Source organism: Cryptomeria japonica, chromosome 3 (assembly GCF_030272615.1).
Source record: "Cryptomeria japonica chromosome 3, Sugi_1.0, whole genome shotgun sequence".
In the NCBI taxonomy this organism is placed as follows: Eukaryota; Viridiplantae; Streptophyta; class Pinopsida; order Cupressales; family Cupressaceae; genus Cryptomeria; species Cryptomeria japonica.
The window spans coordinates 163,942,681-163,963,470 of record NC_081407.1 but is presented as its reverse complement, the minus strand read 5'-3'; the positions used below and the strand labels follow the sequence as shown (position 1 = coordinate 163,963,470).

Genomic DNA, 20,790 nt, shown 5'->3' with positions numbered 1-20,790 from the left:
ATTGACACTTTGAAAACAATAAAAATATCACAAAAAGGCCCTCCAAGGTGAGATATATGGTCAGGGCAATCATTTTAAGACTAAAAACATCATTAATCACTCATATCCAGCTCCAAAAGATGACCCAAACTGCAAAAAGACATCATTAATCACTCATATCTAGCTCCAAAAGATGACCCGAACTGCAAAAAACATCATTAATCACTCATATACAGCTCCAAAAGATGACCTGCAAAAACGTGAATGCATTTTTTGTTGCTGTTGTTTATTATCTTCGACTAATCTTTATGAGCTAATTTTAATTCTTTTTGAAATAAACTCATTATTTCTTTTCCGTGCAGGTAACAAGACTATAATTCATGTTAGTTAAAAATGTCATATAAACCTTTGTTACCTTGCAACATAAATAATTTAAATAAATAACATTATAATATTAATTGAAGTTGCAAGAGAAAATTATTAATATCCAAATGCACTCATTTTGATAAAAAATCTAAAAATGTATACTTTAAATTCAAGAAAAGAGCATTTGAGTTAGCTTTATAAACATATCAAATGACACTGTTTGAATATGAAATTTGAAACGAAGGTACTTGGATATACACAAAATGCAAAAGAATAATTAGTTTGACATAATAATGTTTAGATGGAAAAAAATTATGGTTCAGAAGGGCGTACTTGGAAATTGAACTCTTAACGTGTTCATAGGTTTTCAGGAGCGGATCATAGGTTTTCAGGAGCTGATTATAGGAGCTGATTATAGGTAGTGCATACAATTGCATCGAGAAATCCGCTTCTTGGCATGAATTATAACTCTAAAATCTTCAAATTTTAGGGTTCCAAGAGTCTCAATACTTCACCCATATGAACATCATCTACATGTGTTAAGTATTAAGTAAACACTAACTATTTTATTGAAAGTAAAATATTTTTCACTCAAATTATACCATTGATTAAACCTTTTTCTCTACTTTCCACAAAACAACAAATTAAATTAAAAAAATCCAACAATTCATTTTTAAAAAATACCTAGTTCTATAATATAACAATTTTTTTAAAAAAAATAAATAATAAAAACAAAAATATTCTTGCGGCAGGGACTACACTGAAAAAAGCTAGGAGATACGCTCCCAAACGTTACAATCTGCAACGACAAGACAAATCAACAAAATTAAAAAATTGGTCATAAATTTTAATAACCATTTTAAAAAATTGATACAAATTAAAGGAAAAAAAAACAACAATTTAAAAGACAACGTTTTAGAGCAAAATTTTGACATCGACATGTTTTCATTTTACTCCAGAAGATAAACAGAAATAGCCAGGCATAATCTATTCCCATTCAATTCTTCAAGTGGATAAGAAATCCCAGGTCAATATATCCTTTGAAAATCTATAAATAGGAAAAGCGATTCGGGGAATTTCAAGTTTGGATTGGTAGCAGTAGACATGGCAACAACTGTTTTAGGTCGTCTGTCTCAGAGCATATGCCCAACAAGAACTCAAATTGCAAATACAAATGCGAAGGCAGATGCGCTGAGTTTCAGCAATTCCCAGTTTTTGAGGGGCGCTACTCTCAAGATGGCATGCTGCTCTCCTTTCACTGCTACCAAGCTTGTGACCAAAAAAACCTCTGTCATTCAAATTGTTGCAAGTGAGTACCTCACTAAACCCATTATCCATGGTTACCATTTTCTTTTTGGTTCTGTAGAATTTTAACTCAGAAATTTGACTAGTAGGTATAGTTTACAAAATGAATTTAGAGACGGTCTTATGAATTCATGCAATGGGTTCAGCTTTACTGGTATTGTAAAAGCTTGTTCATGGGGTTTGATAAGTGCGTATACTTTCCCCTGTATGAAAATAGACATGAGTTTATTGATTTATGCAGCGGTTTCACAATTTGGAATTAGTGCATTGAAATTTAGACTGTAAATCTTTTTACTGTTCATAAAACAATCATAGTGGGATTCAATAGGTGGATATAATTTCATGTGTAAAAATAAAGGCGGGTTGTATAGGGTCCAAAATTCGAGAAATTTATAGAAATTTAATAAGTGGGTAATTTCTAGCTGGAAAATACAGATAGTTTTCTGATATATGCGCTGGTTTCAATTTTTTTTCATCAACACTTAAAGCTCATACATTTCAATTTTTTTTGGGTTTTGTAAGAGGCTGTTTCTGAAAACTCGAGCATATATAATTTCTATTAGGAAAATATAGATAGGTTTATTATTTATGCATTGGTTTCAAATTTTGGTAGTAACCGATTTCAAATATGCATGGTTCTAAACTTATTTGTCTCCGAGAAACATTTTATTAGATGAGGACTGGTAGTGTAAAAAGGAATTGTATCCCATTAAAGATAGCTAATTACTGGCTAGGAGCTCAAATCTCATTATCACTGTCCAAAGTCAAGCGGTTCAGTGAAAAGTAAAATATGTACTAAATGATATTCCTAATCTAAATTTTCTTAAGCTATGTGGGACGGTGCCATTTCTGAAAGATAAACAAAAAGAAGCAATAATCTATGAAGATTGCGAAGGTGTACTAGAAAATTATTTTGAAGAATATTGATATAGCAGGGCATCGTAGTTATTTATTGCTGAGGACAAACATTGCTCTCAAATTTCTACTGTAGAGTGTTTCCTTCACTGCATCAATCTCTGCATCTCATCACAAAATAGAGTGAGAAACTGCAAATTACTTTCCATAAAAACAGGTGAACTGGGAGGCTATAATCTTACCAAATTTTAGACAAAACTGTTACATTTTTGAGAAAGTCATAAGCGTTAGTTCTGCTGCTTGCTGAGTTATCTGTATTGCCAGTAGAAATCCTAATCTTCATTGTCATAAAGAAGACAAAGGAAAATAGGGTTGAAACATGCTATTCTTAAAGATAATTTTCCCCAAGAATATTGTCCCCCTTTCTTGCAACCTCAACATTGCCTATAGAAAGCAGCATAGATCCTAAATGATCGCCAAAAAACTTTAAACATTTCTTTGCCCCTCCAACATAGAAACAGGTCCAAAGCCTTGTAGCACATACATGTGGAAAGCCACAACATAGACAAAGGTATAGAGGGCACTTGGAATATCTCATGATATAGACTAAGAAAACCTTCTATAGAATCTGCCAGTTGATAGACAGCCTTCAAGAGTATCTGCGCCTAGATTAGCACCTTTTAGCTTCACATCTCAGGAGAAGACCGTGGTGCACCCTTGATATCCAACTGTTTGCTGTTCTCTTCACAGTGGAACTAACATTTCCATTCTCGAGGACATTTTGGAAAGCCCCTTAAAAAAGAGAGAAATGGCACTAACCTTGAACTAGGAAGAAGATGTCCTTGTCCAGGACCAGAAGCAAACAAGGGAAAATGAGCCAGGCACAATAAGGCCATCCAATAAAAGATGTCCACTTTGGGATAACTAAAAGATACAGTACCTATCCAAAGCCAAGAAATGAAGCAAGCTCAACCAAGTGACCGAATCTTCAAGAAATCAGACATGTGCCAAGACCAGTGATGAAATCAGGATTCTTGAAATATGATGGATTCAGGCCACTAAACTTGCCATAAAGGATCCTTTAATAGTAGATTCTGGAGACCTTAAGAGTCACCAGCTCTTAAACCTAACGAATAGATCTCTTTTCTTCTCTTGGCTAATCTATGCAAAAGAAAAGTGCATGATCCAAATGGTTATTAATTTATATTTGTTCTCTCAGAAACTATTTATATGTCATGATTATATAGATATTGCTTGTTTTCTCATGTAAACATTGTCTTGACTCTTAATAATTGAACACCATACATGTAAGACGGAATTTTTCAGAAGAGTCATCATGCAACTTAGAAGATCAATTGCCAAATGTTCTTTTTACCAAGGGTTGGAGTTTTATCACTAAGAGTCTAAGACAATTCCTTACCCTTTAAAACTTGCAATACCAACAGCTCTTGCTATTTCAGGCAATTTCAGCTGCTCTTTCTATTTCAAAACAAATAAGTATAGTGTTGTTCAGCTCATATAGTAACAAACAGTAAATTTCATGTTCAAAATACCATCAATCATTCACTTGAAACTAGAAGTACACAACCTATTCATGATCCAATGATGATAATTTTCACAATTTCTTAAACCATCATTACATAGATGGGAATGCTATCCGATCAGAAGGCATAACAAGTCATCCACAGTCCATAAAAGTTAGTCCATATTATGTGTTCCTTTAAATAGTCAAATAAGTTTTTTGCAATTTGTAGGAAGGAATGGGATGATTTTGAAATCCTTGGTGGAATGGTAGTTGTTTGTAGATGGTTCTATTGTTGTAGTTGATCTTGCCCTTTTAGAAAATAGTGGCTTGCACTCGAAGAATGAAGAATAAAGAAGTTTGAAGAATGTTTATCACTATACTTGAAAAACTCTAGATCACATGCAGTGTGAGTTTTGGGTAGTGATGTGAATTTGTTTATTTGTGACGGATGATCTTCTTGTTGGGTATGTTGTCTGTGTTGCTAACATCTGTATGAAGCTTATTGTTTTTTGAAGATGGTTTTATTTCAGTTACATCAATAAAAATATTAGATTTTATCACCATTGTGCTTTGCTTCTTGTGATCATTGACTAGTCAATTATGGGAAGAGGGGGTTGTCTTTCTTGGAAAATATGGTTTGTGGTTATGGAGTGAGCATCAATATTAAGGGTGGAAATTGGATCTGTGGTTGGAAATAATGGTAGAATCTTCAAGAGCTAAAATGGAAAAGCTTGATCGGCAACATTATGTCTTTTAGAAGATGCAGGGGTGTTGTAATGTTCCCTTCTTGCACCTAGTTCAGTATAAGGTTTCCATTAGCCTATTCCTGGTTTCCATAGGCTAAGTGAATATGGTTAGGGGACTCAATGTCCTGAGGAGAGCTTTAGCAAATGTTTTCAGAGTATTTTGGCAAAGTTTCTTTTTTTATCATATGGCTATTTTTTAGTAAGTGCTATTTTTAGTAGCTGGTCTTGGCTTCTAGCTTCACTTAGTTCAGTGCAACGCTTTCCAGTTCAGTGCCTTGGTGAGTTCTGAGGGTTTCAGGTTGATATTTGATTTGTGTTACTTAAGTTCTTTTATAACTCAAGTGAGGGTGATAGGTTCATGAAGTGTTCCCCTTGTTTAGTGCCTAGGAAAGTGGCAACTTTAAGTTGCTTTCAAAAGACACGTTGGGTTTCTAAAGTGGTGCCAAGGCGAAGGAGACTTAGCAAAATAAAAGATTAGTATCATTCCCTCCTAAAGTGATGCGAAGACATAAGGTGAGATAAAGTGTTTTCTAAAGTCAATATATAAAAGATTAATATCATTCCCTCCTAAAGTGACGCCAAGACATAAGGTGAGATAAGTGTTTTCTAAAAAAAGTGAGATAAAGTGTTTTCTAAAGTCAATATTGTGAGCTCAAGAAATGGGTCAAAACCTTTCAGGGTTCATTTCATGTTACTTTGAAAACTGAAATTGGAGGGAAAAGTATTCAAATTCAAATGAAGGTTGCCATAAACTTTTCCTCACATTATATATTTGAGTTTGAACTATCATTTTCATATAGATGAATAGACAACTTAATGTTATGTTGCTGGAATGAGCTCAAGGAGTTCTTCTTTTGCTGGTTGAGGATGAAAACCCTCTTCTTGTTTGTTGGTTGGTGGTGAGAGACCCACCCTAGCTGGTTGGTGCTCTTGGTTTGAGAAATACAGTGATTTTAGCTTTGTGGGTGACTTTGGATTTGAAGAAGATGAAGATTTACTCAGTTTTCTGATATGGGTTTCTAGTTTTTGGTGTGGTGTGTGCTTTCTTGAGTGGTTTGGATTTTGAAGAGTTTAAAAGCTTTATTAGTGTGCTGGTGTGCTTTTCCAGAGTAACAAAAGATCATATTTATGCTAATAACTCAGTTGTTAGTTATTTCCTTCTGGGCAATGTTTTAAAGGATTCCTCTTTGCCCGGCGATGCATCTTGAGTGGTCATTTGTTATCTTTGGTGAAGAACTGAATTTTCTAGGCTGATCGCCCCTCACAGGAGGGCTGTACAGCTTCATTCCTTCCTTTTGAGCGCCCAATACTGCTGATTGAAGATTTGCTTTTTCTGGAGCAGATTTAGTAGAGTTTGGTGACTTGAAGCATCTCCTTGATAATTGCTCTTGTCCCGGTGTTGCCTAGTTTTGGTGCTGGAACATTTCCGAGCATTCCTTTCCAAGTTAGGAGACTATTTAAGGTCTGATATATTGTATCTATCTGATTTGTAATGATGTTCAATATGATTTGATGCAAGGAATGTTTATTCTCTTTCTCTTGCAATGTTATTTCTATGTATGCAACAACATTATGAATGAAATCTGAAAGCAACAAACAGCAAACAATTTTCATTGGTCTAATAAACGTGAAAAAACATATTAAAAAAAAATCAGGGGTGGACATTTCAGGTAGAAATCTTTATATTGGAAGTGAAACATCATGATGTTTATCTGTTGATATATAATTTGAATATAGTTGTTATAATCAGATTTTTGGACAACCTACTGTTACTCTCCTTGGTTTTGAGTTTGTTGGTTATAATGATTTGTCCAGAAATAGCAAAAAATTTACCAACAATTGGATAGGTTGCAATCGGATTAACAACCTTTCTCTGCATTTGAAAGGGGCAGCTCCCTTGTAAAATAAAATTCAAAATGAAGTGGGGCATGCTTTGAATCTGAAAGCAGGAAAGGTGCTTTTACTTAAATAAAAGAGTGAGCACGAACAAGTATCTATCAAAAAAGGGCAGAAAAGAATGCAAATTTTGAAAATCATCACTAGAGATTACTCAAACATAAGAACAAGTGCATCTAGATAGTGAGCGAGATCTCTTTCAAATGTAAATATTGCAAATTTATTGTAGAAAAACCCTCAAATTGCAGAAAATGGTGACCCAAAGTTCATCAAATTTCTGTATTCATATATCAAAACAGAGCTCAAAGTCTCCTCCAAAGAAGTCTTTACAATGACTGTTTGTTTGCATCAAAAAGCCTCCTTACATGAGAACCATTCTTGAACAAAGTTCTCAAGCCCCCTTTACATTGTCGGTATTTTCTTTTATTTTATAAGCACAAATGAAACCATTTCTGGTTCCATAATAAGCTTCTTGAAACATTTTCTTTTTGTTTTCTTTTTTTATTTGAATATCGATTTCAAATATTTTGCTCATACAAGCACCAACATTAGACCAATACCAGCTCCTTACGAGCAAATGCATTAGAAATCACCTATTGAAGACCAAGATTCACTACCTAGAAATCCACTTTTATTTAGAAACCACCTTTATAATAGAAGCCAACTATGGAAGACCAAGAGTCACAACTTCGAATTCCATTTTAGATGTCTTTATGTGAAATTAAACTTGGGTCTCCTCATTGAAAACCCAACGTTCTAACCAATTAATTTCAATCCCTCGGACAAGAAACATTTTATTTAAGAAAATAAAGTCTGTTATTTAAGCAATGCTCAAGCTTATTTTAAAACAAAAGATAAAATTAAGCTGTAACACCCTTTTCATCTCCTTCTGTTGTTTGATCTTCATTGTGGACATGTGTGCTTTGTTGAATTCATATCCAAAGAAGATTGTTAACGACGATAACATTACCAAACCTCGTCTCAAATTGTGAAATTTTGCCAAGATCAAGAGCTCAATGAAATGTACAAAATAGAGACACAATATAGGACAAGAATAAACTGTATTTTCATCAATAGAAAATGATCAATAATATCAAAATTACACACAATGTAGATGAGCTTGCTTATATAGGCAAGGCTAGGGATATGTGAGCACACAAACATGACATGTGGCTCAATAAGAAACAAGGGTAGGTAGGAAATAGGTGTGGGTAGGTAGGAGAAATAATATAATAGTCCACATGAGGTGGATCACCCACTGAATGTGGAGTGTGTTGACGTGTATTTTGTACACAATCATACATAGAATAAAATACCCAAAGGCATCTTATCCTCTCTTGAATAAAATCTCTAACTGCTGAAGATATCGCAAGAAGGATCAGTTAGGGTGACTTCAATGTTCTTTTAGGTAGGGTCTCTACGTGTGGACAAGCACTAGTGGTCGTTGTGATTGCTGTTTCATCAAGGGGCCTTACGTTTCCGAAGAATTTTCTAAACTAAACAAGCTCTCAAAAAATATCAAAGGGCAGGGTTTGCAAGAGATCTAATCTAGTCTAACCCTAAGAATGACTCCATGTAGACGAGACTTGGCAAGATTCTACCAACTTCAATATTGCCATAAATTAACAACTCAATTGAAATTGATGCGATCTTCTAAGGTAACAAATGATTTTTCAATACATCAAGTATCAAGGACACCACCATGAAGGTACATATTCAAGATACAACAACGATTGAAGGTTTAAGCGATTTAAATATCTCCAGTCGACCACGCAAGGCGTTCCTACAATCAGCAAGAAGCTAGTGGTTTGGAAAGCGAATCCTACCAAAGATCAAGTCCAACACTTTGTCCTTCGAATTAACACACTACTTTGATTGAGAATGATTCATTAAAATGAACAACCATGAAGATAACCACGAGAATTACAATAAAACACCATAACTTCAATATTTTATTGATCTCAAAGCCATCATGTACAACAATTGTTTGTAATTCCTCCCTCAAAGCTCAATCTTGCTACAAAAACAACTTGCTTCTAATCTCTCTAATTTCTCCTTAATCTCTAATTTTTTTTTAGTTCTAGTTCCTAGTTCCAAAATGAAAAGAAATGAGGGTATATATAGCATCCTCAATTACAATGAACGGTCCAGATTGAAAGAAGATCAATGGCCAAGATTAGGACACCTAAACCCTAATTAGGGTTTATTACAACCATTACATAACATTTAATGCTTGACCAATGATAAATTTCGATTGCTTGGACACATGTCCTCTCTAGAAATTTCCACCAATGGATAGCTAGGGTAGGTACATCGGAGTTTGTGCCACCTTCTATGAATTAGGTACGTTGAACCTGGACATTGTTGAGGTGGACCAATCAGACTGGAGGAGTGATGACTAGGATGCCACCTCGTCTGACACTTGTAGCTTGGTAGATATTCAATTTGATGTCGTTGAGAAGCTATCTTTAATTAACTCTTGTTCTAACTCCTTCTGTCCTTGATTTGCAGGATGATTGATGTACCTCGCCTTGGAATGCTGGATTGGAAGAGGTTGCCCCTATCTTTACTTGATCGTCCTTGATGAGACCGTCCTTGATTTGGCTTGATTTTCCTTGAGGGGAGAGTCTTCCGACTTGTGGATCTTTCGAGCTTGGGAGTCGCCATCTTGGTACCTACACAACATTTCACAATAAGTAATAGATTTTGCAATATATAACATAGATTAGATTAGAGATTGAATTTAGGAAACTTCATGATAAGTCTTTGAGTTATCATTTCCTAAATTCGATTGAGCTAATGGAATTTCAAAATTTCAAAATTCAAAATTTAAACTATGACGATCAAAATTCAAAATTAAGGCAAGGGATCACATCACCATACCTCTCTTGAGAGCTAACTCTAAAATGCAAAATTAAGAAATTCGCCTAGGCAAAAATCGGAGTTTGGAAGATTTCAACGTGATTCCCTTCAAACGAACGTCCTCCTTAGCAACTTCGCCACCTTTGGGGTCTTCGATGTCTTGATGGCAAGCTCGCTTCACTTGAAACTAAGTTCGCACTCCCCTTTGATGATGTTTCGCACCTCCTTTATGAAATTCGCACTTCTCCTAGTACTCTCCAAATCGCATGCAAAAGAATGTTTGAATGATGATTTGAAAATGAAATAATTCACCTCCCCTTTATAGGCGCTCACCCTCTCATTCACCTCTAGGCCGACTTTGCAAAATAAGGCAATTTAAAACAATTTTTAAATAAAAACCAAGGGCCGACTTTGTAAAATATAAGATTTGAAATTTAAGCGCTCACCCCACTTTAATTTTTATTTAAAATAATAATTAATTCATTTAATGCCCTTGCAATTAATTCATTTGATTTTTTAAAGGCAAAAAATAATTAATTAAATGTCCATGCGCAAATTTTACATGCTAACTTTAATTGAATATTCAAATTTTATTGATTTTAGCATTTAATAAAATTCAAAAATGTTATTAGCGCCAAAATTTGGGAGATGGAAAAATACAAACCATATCGCTCTGGTCCTTGGGAGAGGGACAGGAGCGAATTAGCATTTTAGCCTTGATTCTTTTGTCTTTTACGTTCAAAACTACCTTCTCCACGTGCAAACTGGCACCTTCGTTGGGTTTCTCGAGCTTGATTGATTCAACTTTGTGGATAAATGCCTCTTAAGGTCAATATCGCCCTGGTCCCTTGGTGAGGGACAGGAGCGAACCTCGCATTTACTCCTTGGTCCTTGTTTCTTTGGTCACCAATTTTCATCACTAGGCAAGTAACAACGTTACCCCTTCACTCCGTGCATACTTTACTTGGCTTTTACAAAGCACATTTAATATTTTGGAGGATTTTCGCCCTGGTCCCTTGGTGAGGGACAGGAGCGATCCTTGTGTTCTAGCCAAAATTCGTCATCTCTTAACCTTAGCTTCTCGTTCATGACCTTTCAAATGACATATTCGATCTTGTGTACCTTTGCTTGACGTGATCTTGTGGGGTGAATGATTGATTTAATTAATATCGCCCTGGTCCTTGACTGAAGGACAGGAGCGATCCTTGGTGTCCTGGGCTCATCCTTGTTTCTATCAACTTGCAAACGCCTTCACAGTGTAAAACAATGTCCTTTGGTCCTTCTTGAACATTTGAAATGTGATTAACATTCAAAACTTGAACCCCCATAGAGATTTCGCTCTGGTCCCTGACTGAAGGACAGGAGCGAATTTGGGCATATTGTGTAAATCCTTCATCATATTGACTTGCAATTGTCTTTGAGGCGCAAAATGATGTTCTTTACTCCCTTTCGAACACTTGAAATGTGAGTGGCAACTTAAATTTGGACACATTTGAACATTTCGCTCTGGTCCCTTGGAGAGGGACAGGAGCGAACTTGGGCATTTCCATCACCTTTGCAGTCTTTGATACTTCATTCTTCGTCGAGACACCTCAAACGTCATTGCCACCTTGTACTTTGACTTGGAGTGACTTTATATTTGTAAGGAAGGCAATATAACCAATATTTCGCCCTGGTCCCTGGCTGAGGGACAGGAGCGAACTTACACTTGTAGGCTCAATCGTGCTTTGCTAACTTCCAAATTTATCTTCAACGGATTCGTTGTGCCCCCTTTCACTTATCCTTGGCATGGCATTCGTTTTATCTTGTTGCGAATTTGATCTAAGGAAGAAATCGCTCTGGTCCCTGACTGAGGGACAGGAGCGCCTAGGCAAATATGGGCCTCGCTTCGGTGTCTTGCAATCTTCAATTTGTCTTCAATGGGTCCGTTACACCTTCTTTGCTTTCCTCAAACCTAATCTTCACTTGATCTTTGCCCAAATTTTGCCTTATAAGGAATTTCGCTCTGGTCCCTGGGAGAGGGACAGGAGCTATCATCAAATTTCGCCCTGGTCCCTGGCTGAGGGACAGGAGCGATTTTGCTTCTAAGTCTAATTTTCCTTATGATGACATTTCCAAGTTATATTCAACTGACAGGATGTACTTCCTTGGTTCTCCTCAAATCGCGAAATTGTTGAAATCTTGCAAGGACAAGGCAAGGTTGGATTTTAAGCTCCGGTCCTTCAGTGAGGGACAGGAGCGATTTTTGCTCCTGGCACATTTCCATGTTCGCGAAATTCTTCAAATTATATTCAACGGAAAGAACATGCCTCCCTTTATCTCTTCCAATCCGAAAATCATCTTGATCCTGCAAGGACAATAAAATTTTGAGAAACAAGCTCCGGTCCTTCAGTGAGGGACAGGAGCGATTTGTCTTCCACAGGCCAAAATATCACGATTTCAAGGGTTTAATCACTTCACAAGGCAAAGTTAGGTCATTTCCAATACCCGGGATCAATCATCAAAATTCCAAAATTTGGTCAAAATCATTCAATCATACAAGATTCCATAACTCATCATCAACACTTAGGCAAAAATTGGACTCTGCATCAAAATTCCGACTGAACCTAGACCAACTCACTTGACCACCTGACGAATTCACCTTATTCAAAATTGCATCCTACGGGAGGAAGCTCAAAAGGCTCTCAAGATTGACTGGATTCTGGCCTGAAAACACTAAAACGGGAACCCTAAGGCTTGACCCTAATCCAGACGACTCAAAAAACCCTAAAAGCAGAGAGAGAAACAGGCAAAACCGAGCAAAAAGAGGGGGTCCCCATTTTAATGGGGCGATGTGTGAAATGGTCACAACAGAGTGTAACAACAAGATCAACACCATAAAAGGTGGAATTTCTCCTACACACACTATCTCAATGTGGCACAAACACCCAAGTGTCTCATACCCAAACTACTATGAAATGCATTTCCTAAGTAAACTTAAGTAAGTGTAATAATATCCAAGATGAATAATTATTTACACCAACACCCCCCCTTAAGTGCAACTTAGGGGAATGCACTTAAGTCTACAATGCAATTAAGCAATGCAAGATGGGTCCCGGCTACGAGGCCATGTTAGGTACCCATGTACAAATGCAAATGCATGCAAACCAATGCAATGAAAACTCTCACAAAGAGGGGAAAGAGAGAAAAACCCAATGGGAAAAAACCCTCCCCCAAAAGAGAGATGAAAAACATACAAGAGAACTCTCATAGAAGAATGTGAAGGACAAAACCCCATGTGAGGAAAAAGTCCCCCCCATAGGAGAGAAGAAGAGAAGCTAGGAAGCCCCCCCTTAATGTGGAATCTGCACCAATGATAGAAGCTCGATGTATGAAGAAACTGCTCCATGAACGTCGAACAACATTCCTCCCCTTAGGAAGAAACAAAACCAAAGGTGTATCCATGAAGTCTCCCCAATCATGAAGGGAAGATGTATGAAGAAAACTCATGATGAAAGGAATCTCTGAAAACTGCTCAAGTGTCCCCATGTCAATGCTGAAAGATACCCCCTCCAAAGGTGGTAAACTGTGCCACACTGCTGAAAAAGGCACTCCAAGATCTAGTGGAGATGGATGTAGAACATTTCCCAAAGACTCACATGTCTCCTCAAAACATAAAGAGACCTCCTCCAACTGCTGTACATAAGTATCCACAATCATGTCAACCTCTAAAGAATGATCATGTAGAGAATGAACAAGAGGGTTAGAGTGTGCCCTCACAACAATTGAAGAAGGATCACCTTCATCAAAGAGAAGATGAATGTCATCAATGATGTCTCCCAAATCTGCAATGTAGGATTCCACAAACAAACCTGCAATATTTGTCAGGTAATCATCCCATGAATCTGAAGCTGGAAGACAATGAATATCCTGCTGCACTGAATCACATGAAGGCAAAACTGTTGCACTATCCGCATCATCAGGTGCAATAGGTGATGTGATATCAATATGAGGAGATGAAATACAAGGCTCAAGAATGGGGTCACATGTGAGAATCCCCATGTTCAAGTGCTTAAAGTTCTCCTCAAAATCTGAACCATCACAAGAAGTGTGATCATCATGTTTAGAATCATCAAATGTGAAATCATCATCATCAACAAAATCTGAAAAGGAGTATAACCGAGATGCATGATCAACCACCCCAGTCGCAATGATAGCTCTAGTCTCCAAGTCTCTAATGAAAACTGAGTCAGGTGTGAACTCCACAACTCTCTTAGTTGCGCCATGTGTGATTTGATAGATAGAAAGGAGATTGTTTGTCAAGTGGGGTACACACAACACATCATTGAAGGAGTTATCCCCAATGTCAATGGATCCTTTCCCAATCGCATCCATGTATGTATGATTACCCATCAAAATCTGTGGCATGGTGCAAGGCTCGAATGTAGAGAACATAGACTGCGAAGATGCCATATGATGAGAAGCCCCTAAATCTAGAAGCCATCTCTCTGAATCATGACTGATAGTAGCACATAGAGCTTTTCCTTTTCTTGTTCCAAAAGAGTGAGTCTTCCCACTTGTAGAAGCCATGAATGCTTGCCCTTTTCCTTTTGAATGTGAGGAAGTGGAAGTTGATGAATCATCCTTCTTGTAGACTTTAGGCAAATCAATGTTATGCTTTTTGATGATATGTGTGAGCTCATCAATCTTCTTAGAATGGCAACGATGCTCCTCATGACCAATCTTTTTACAATAAGCACAAGTAGGTCTCTCCCTCTTTGGTGAATTATCTCTCTTGGAAGAGGATGAATCTCCTTGTTGTGGAGAAGATGGTGCTTTTTCTTTAGGCTTTGATTGCCATTTCTTCTTGTTTGAGTTGTCCTTTCCTTGATTTCCTTTGTTCCCTTGATTTGCCACTAGTGCTCGAGACTTAGAAGCCTTAAGAATGCCCATGCTTATCAACTTAGTTTGTTCCATCATCAACATTTCATTGAAAGCATCAAATGTAGGCATTTTGTAGCTTGAACCCATTGTCATCCTATGGGTTTGGAAACTAGAAACAAATGCTGCATATTCTTGTGGAAGCTTGCCTATCAAGTTGAATATCAATTGAGTATCCTTTTTATCAATGCCACAATCTTTGAGTTGTGCCCTCAACTCATTTGCCTTAGTGACATAATCTTGTATAGTATCAAAGTTCTTGGGATCTAACATGGTGAGATCACTATCAGTTTGATATCCCCTAATCTCATCAACTTGACCATACAAGTCTTGAAACTTTTGCCAAGCATCCTTGATTAGAGTACACTTCTCAATATGAAAAATGAGATCCTTTAATACATGCTTTCTTAAGGTACCAATTGCCATGATATTTTTAGTGAGCCAATCCAAGTGACTAGTTGGATCAACCTTAGGATCAGCGGGAGCAACAATAGTTCCATCAATGTAATGAGTGAGTCCTTTTTCCATAAGTTTACTCCATGCATCAATTTTCCAAGTAGCATAATTATGAGGAGTTAAGAGAGGAAACTTAGAAGAACCCATAGCAGCGAAAAGGAAGGAACACAAGAGCACAAAAGCACAATAGACACCCCCCCAAATTCACTCAATCAAAGTACCCCCCCAAAAATGATGATTTTGGCACTTTATATGTAGTGCGTGTACAATAGGCCACTTGCAAACAATGGCAAGGTGGACTTCTGATTTTGTTTTACAACTGCCCCAATAGGCTGAGAACTACAAAGCAAAAGATCAGAAGATAGATCTATGCAATACAAATGCCAAATTGGCCAAATAAGACCATATGATGAAAGTACAATTTCTACCCACAATTGCTGCAAAATGATAGCATATTCTGAGAGTAGACAAAAAATAACGCATTTTAAAAAAAAACGGCACCTGAAAAGGAGTTCGTATGAGCTTGAACGGAGACCTGGAAGTTGCAGAAACGGGGATTGGACAGGTACAGTCACCAAAAACTGAGAATTCTGAAAAATCTGTCCATCAAAATCAGAAAATAATTCCACCACGTGAAAGTACACGAAATTCTAGCCTATTTAAAAAAAAATTGCACCCAAAAAGGAGCAAAAATGAGCAAGTTATGGCCATTTGAAGTTGAACTGCAAAATCAAAAAGCTCAATGAGAGGGGCCTGCAAAATTTTTGAAAAATGCTGATGTGGCGCTGATGTCAGCAATTCACTGTGTTAAATTTGACGGTCGTATGACCGTTGCAAAAACTTCGCCTCCCTGCTGACTGGGCGTCCGTACTGTACGGACTGCTGACTGGGCAGGTGACTGGTTTGCCGTATCGTACGGACGGCTGACTGGGCGGTGTGCGTTAGCTTTGCGTGGCAGATGACGTGGCAGATGACTGTGCGTACGGGTTTTACCCACGGGCCAGTGGCTGCCTGCCACGTGGCGGACGCGGGTCCTCCTGGTTAGTTGACCGCCGGGGAGGGAGGCGCTGTCGGAGGCGGGCTAGGAACCAAGGACGGGGGCTGGTGTCGGGAGGAGCCGAGCTGCCGGCGGCGGCGACGTGGACGGCGGCAGGTACAGGCGCGGGCGACGGCGGGAGGACGAAACGACCGACGTTGACAGCGGCAGGTCCGGACCTGCAACACCTGCGACACGCAAGTACGGACTGCACGGGGGGGGTCTGCGGACCCCCCAAAAATAGCAAAAACCCTTTTTTTTTTTTCGAAAAATATATAATTTTTTTTTCGAAATTCGTACAATAATAGCAAAATTGGCGAAATTTTTTTTTCTCACCAAAATAGGCTGACTTTATAACCAAAATTCATGGAAACGGCCTTCTGGATGCAATGGCGGGGTCGGATCTGGTCTAGGATGCCTCCAAAAGATGCTGCTCCTCAGATCTGCCTCTTGACGTCGCAATAATGCCTCTTCAAGACGAATCAATGAAGCCCCAATGGCTCTGATACCATGTGAGATTTTGCCAAGATCAAGAGCTCAATGAAATGTACAAAATAGAGACACAATATAGGACAAGAATAAACTGTATTCTCATCAATAGAAAATGATCAATAATATCAAAATTACATACAATGTAGATGAGCTTGCTTATATAGGCAAGGCTAGGGATATGTGAGCACACAAACATGACGTGGCTCAATAAGAAACAAGGGTAGGTAGGAAATAGGTGTGGGTAGGTAGGAGAAATAATATAATAGTCCACATGAGGTGGATCACCCATTGAATGTGGAGTGTAACAACAAGATCAACACCATAAAAGGTGGAATTTCTCCTACACACACTATCCCAATGTGGCACAACACCCAAGTGTCTCATACCCAAACTACTATGAAATGCATTTCCTAAGTAAACTTAAGTAAGTGTAATAATATCCAAGATGAATAATTATTTACACCAACACAAACTCCAATGACTTTTCTTATTCTTCATCATCATTCTTTCTTTTAGTTGCAAGCTTGGGTTTGAAATCAGTGTGCAAGAAGAAACCTTTCTGTGCTATTTTCTTTTGGAAAACCATTGAACTCATGTACTAAGTTTTCAGTGCTTTCTTCAGTTGGTGAACGGGGACAATCATTGAAAACTTTACAAAAGATGAAGACCGATTTTTCATTTTGGTGAAAAATTAAGTTGACAAACTATGAATTTTTTTGAAACAAGACTCAAATGCTCACCTTTTTGGCAAAGAAAGAAGTTTATGAACCAAAGGAAATGCCAAAAAGAAGGGAGAAAAACAAAGGAAACAAAAAGCTTTTCGGTAAGAAATGAAGTTTTTATTTAGACTACAAGGATTTGGGTAGCCCCCCTATAAACTGTAGTGCACTAGGTAATCTTTTTAACATGACCGGTGACGTTGGCATGACACAACCTCTGTGACCACGTATGCTGGGGGGAGACTGGACCTCGTGACCTTGTGCCTACGACAGGAAGCTCTCACCAATCGAGCCAGGCTCCCAGCCTTGGTAAGAAATGAAGTTTGCTAAGTAGGGAAATTGTTGAAAAGATAGGTGAAAGATAAACGTAATTTTGCAGAGAATGAGACTTGTCGAAAAGGAAAACAAATGACTTAAGATAAAGCTACTGGTTTGCAAACTAAAAAGCCTGCTGTAAAAGGTTTGCAAAACAAAGATTTTGCCAAAAAGAGAAAATAGAAAAGGACTCTGTCAAGATATTTGACTGGACTTTGAAGACATAGATCAACATTTTGGGCATGATATACAATGACAAAATTTATTGGGCAACAGAGTTATTGGGATATCTAAGCAAGCTGTGGTGAAATCTTATGTTGGTAGACACTTGTGTGCATGGACATGACTACATGCTGAATGATCACATGTTATGCTTAGTCTTTTGTAGTTGATTTTATGACTTTAAGTTATCTCAGTGTACATGGACAAACCTTCATTGTGAGCTTGATTTGGAGTGTTTTACATGCTTGCTTAGCTAGTCCTGTTTTCTCTAAATAATAGCTCTGAATAGTCTATAACAGCAACATGGAGATGGTTCAAAACCTGTTGTTACAAGCAGTGTTGTAATGTCCCCATTTTCCTAGCCTTTTGGCTAAGTGGAGGAATAAGGAGAAATTACGTAAATTAATTTCTTATAAAGTCATTAAAATAAATTAAAAATTAAAAAGTGACTTTATATTTAATTAATTTGATTAAATAGTGACTAAAATAAAATAATAAATCATATAGTCACTTAATAAATAATAAAGTGTACCTACCCTCTTCTAGAAGGAATCTCATGATGAGTTATGAAAAGGATAAATAGAAGAGGGTGATTGATGTTCAGGCAGGGCTTGGAATTGGATTTGATAATTGATTGGGTTTTGTAGGACCGCAAGGTGTCTGCAAACTAGAGTCTTTGGGAACGGAAACTCCCATAGATTGCATAACTGAGGGAGTGGAAGACCTTACGACGGGTTGCAGCTGAGAGTGGAAGATATTCAGTTTTCCACATTGTGCGTAACGAGTTGATGGTGGTTGGGAAGGACAAATCAGTCCTTTCACTTGAGCTTAAGGAGATTTTATATCAGGTTGGAGAGCTTTGACACATTGCCTTGATTTTGCCCATTAATGGTGGTGGATGCATCCTCTTTGAGATTTGAAGACAGCAATCTCTGCTAGGGAAGAGAGCGATTTTGTTTGTGTATTTTTGAAGGCAAATCGAACCAAGTTGCATGCTGGTGGCCAGACTGCAGCAGACTATACCTCACACGATTTTGTCCATTCACCATCCCTTAGGCATCGATTTTAATGTTGGAGGTCAGCGATGACATTGGCATGATAAGGCGATTGAGGATGCTAAAGGGTAATCAGCACGCTTAACCAAGGATAATCACAGTCTGAAGAAAGGTTCGAACTGCATCCTCTTATCCACGATTTTGTTCACCACATATCATTGAAGCATTAAAATTCCAGTTGGAGGTTAGTGATGTTGATGAGAGACTTAGGCGCCTCATTTCATGGCAATTTGAAGATGAATTGGAGAGAGATCGGTTTCCAACTGTTTCAAATCAGAAATTGGACCTGATTGCTACCATCCCTCATTTTGGTTTCTAGGACGAGTATTGGGCTTTGAAAAAGTTGGGCGATCCATTTTAGTCAAAAGGGCGATCATCTAGGGAGGTGTCTTAAGGAGATTCGGCTGCCTTGCTTTGTGTTCTCAGACCATACTTCACAGCAGCAGGGGCGATGGGTATTGAAGATTGAAATGGCACATTAAAGAGTCCTTCACTCATGCCAATGTTTGCTCCTAAGGGAGTCTTGCATCAGGTTCCTCATTCACCTGCTCTCATTAAGAATTTTCAGTTTGTGTGATTGGTCATAACTGCAGCCACTAAGTTCTCAGAAGTCTGAAAATGATAGTCCATGTATTCATTTACTAGTTACCTATATCTAGTCATTAGGCTGTCATATGAAATGTAATATGATTCATTATATGAATAAGAAGATAGTTTGGGGTTTGCATCATATTCTACTATTTTTTTCTGAGGATGCATGACAAGTGTTTGTCAAAATACCCATGTGCTGTTAACACTTGATTTGATGACTAAGTTTGGAATATACTCATAGGAGTGAGTTGTTTGATCAATATCAGTTTTAAGGTTTATCTAAAGCTGTTTGTTAATGATATTTATGTGTGCAAATCATCAAAGCACACTTATATTTGCTGTTAACTTCTTGTTCCCAATCTGAGACAAACTTATCAGCAGCTCATATAAACCAAATTCAGAAACTATTGGCAAAATATTCCGTGTTTTCAGTCATCATTGGGACAGGGGATATTACAAGTGTTAGCATTTGCATTAGGGTTTGGGAGCAGCAATGTGGTTGCTTGGTTGAGAAGTTGCATCGGTGGAAAAGCTTGTTGCATGGGTTTTTTTGTAAATAAGTGATGCTAACTTTTCAGGATGATATTATTGCAGGATTAAGTTAAAAGAGAAAGAATAACACGGTCTTTTGGTAATGGTATGGTAAGTGATATTATTGTTGAGGTTATTTAATTGCAAAAAAATATCAAAGATCTGCATAGTAGTTTGCAGTGGATGGAAGGTTTGGTTGCAGGTTTTTGCAACTAATACAAGAATGATTGGGATTGTTGTATTCTTGGTGTTTTATCTTTAGTGTTGTGGATGTTTTATGGTTAAAACAATGGCATTGTTTTAGGATTACTATACGTTGGAATCGTTTGTTTGATGATGAATGATAACTAATGCCATTTACATGAGTACATGCTGCAGGTAGAAGAAGATTAGAAGTGTCTTCTTGAGGATAATATATGCATGTAGGAAGGAGTATGTAGAGTGTTTATGATGGGTGCTGGTGAGAGGCATCTGGTTTCATAGCAAGCACTAGTTTGTGTTTAATTAATTTCTTGGTTTTAGTGTTGCAATTTCTGGTTGAAAATCAATGGATTATTTAGATTTGTGGATATTGGTGTTGCAGATTTGGTAAACCCTTGACATGGAAGAAAGAATTTGGGATAAACTTGGTTGTGAGGCAATGTGGTTTTGTTTCACTGATTTAGTGCTTCCATGATACCTTAAATTGTATTGAAGTGTTTGTAAGTTTCTTGATGCAGTAGTCATTTGAGAAAGCTTATAAGCTGGAGTATACTTGCAGTTTTTATGGAGAAAAGTTGTAGCTGACTTGTAATACTAATAGTTCTATAGTAGATCTATAATGGACCTATAGTGCGCTTGGTATACTTGTAGTTAATGGTTTTGCTGCTATTTGTTTTCTTATTTTGGTTGCGAGTTACTTTTGGTAGATATTGACCAT

The 20,790-nt window shown here is 37.6% G+C and overlaps 1 protein-coding gene across 1 annotated transcript in view; it reads left to right on the top strand.

The window, feature by feature from the left end:
- Positions 1-1,279: 1,279 nt before the first annotated feature.
- Positions 1,280-20,790, top strand: part of LOC131043386 (large ribosomal subunit protein bL28c) — a 48,640-nt gene continuing 29,129 nt past the window's right edge. The window contains exon 1 of the mRNA XM_057976577.2: positions 1,280-1,654. Coding sequence (XP_057832560.1) covers positions 1,450-1,654 — 205 coding nt within the window. The 5' untranslated portion in view covers positions 1,280-1,449. The remainder of the gene's footprint in view (positions 1,655-20,790) is intronic.